The 492-nt window shown below is 47.0% G+C and overlaps 1 protein-coding gene across 1 annotated transcript in view; it reads left to right on the top strand.

Moving 5' to 3' along the window:
• DONSON (downstream neighbor of SON) overlaps positions 1 to 280 on the top strand; it is a gene marked incomplete at its 5' end in the record, with an annotated part of 4977 nt that extends 4697 nt beyond the window's left edge. The window contains one exon of the mRNA XM_008936707.1: positions 143 to 280. Within this exon, the coding sequence (XP_008934955.1) occupies positions 143 to 280 (138 nt within the window). The remainder of the gene's footprint in view (positions 1 to 142) is intronic.
• Positions 281 to 492: the final 212 nt, after the last annotated feature.

The raw sequence follows: 492 nt of genomic DNA, 5'->3' as shown, positions 1-492 counted from the left end.
GTCGTTCCCTCAGAAACAGAATCGTGGGAAATCTAGCTTTTTGGGAGGTCCCCAGAGATACATAAGTGAATGTTAAGAACTACAGGTATTTCAAACAGAAATACCTATTCCACGTCTCTCTCCTTCGTGTGAATTTCTGCAGGAAACCATACGCCAAGATCTTCCTTTGTGTGGACTGCATCCTAAGACTTTGGATCAGCTGAGTCAGTGTCCAACACTGGGAAAATCTTCCATCCGCTTTCTGGAAATGAAGGACTATGCTTACACCTGGAAGTCCTAGGTGTGCCGGGTCCGTTTCATGGAAAGAAAGGTCTCTAGCCTGCAGTTGGTGTGCTTCATTTGGGTCTACACGGGCAGCACCCACGCAGCTCCGGAAGGGAGACAATCTAGTTGAACATCACGGATGGCCAACTGTTGCACATCACCCATCATACAGCATCTCAGAGGACTTTTCAAGGAAATGCAGGAAAAGGCCTTGGATATGTTTGATAC

This window comes from Merops nubicus, unplaced genomic scaffold (assembly GCF_000691845.1).
Source record: "Merops nubicus isolate BGI_N331 unplaced genomic scaffold, ASM69184v1 scaffold34273, whole genome shotgun sequence".
Taxonomy (NCBI): Eukaryota; Metazoa; Chordata; class Aves; order Coraciiformes; family Meropidae; genus Merops; species Merops nubicus.
This window is presented reverse-complemented; position numbering and strand designations above follow the sequence as displayed.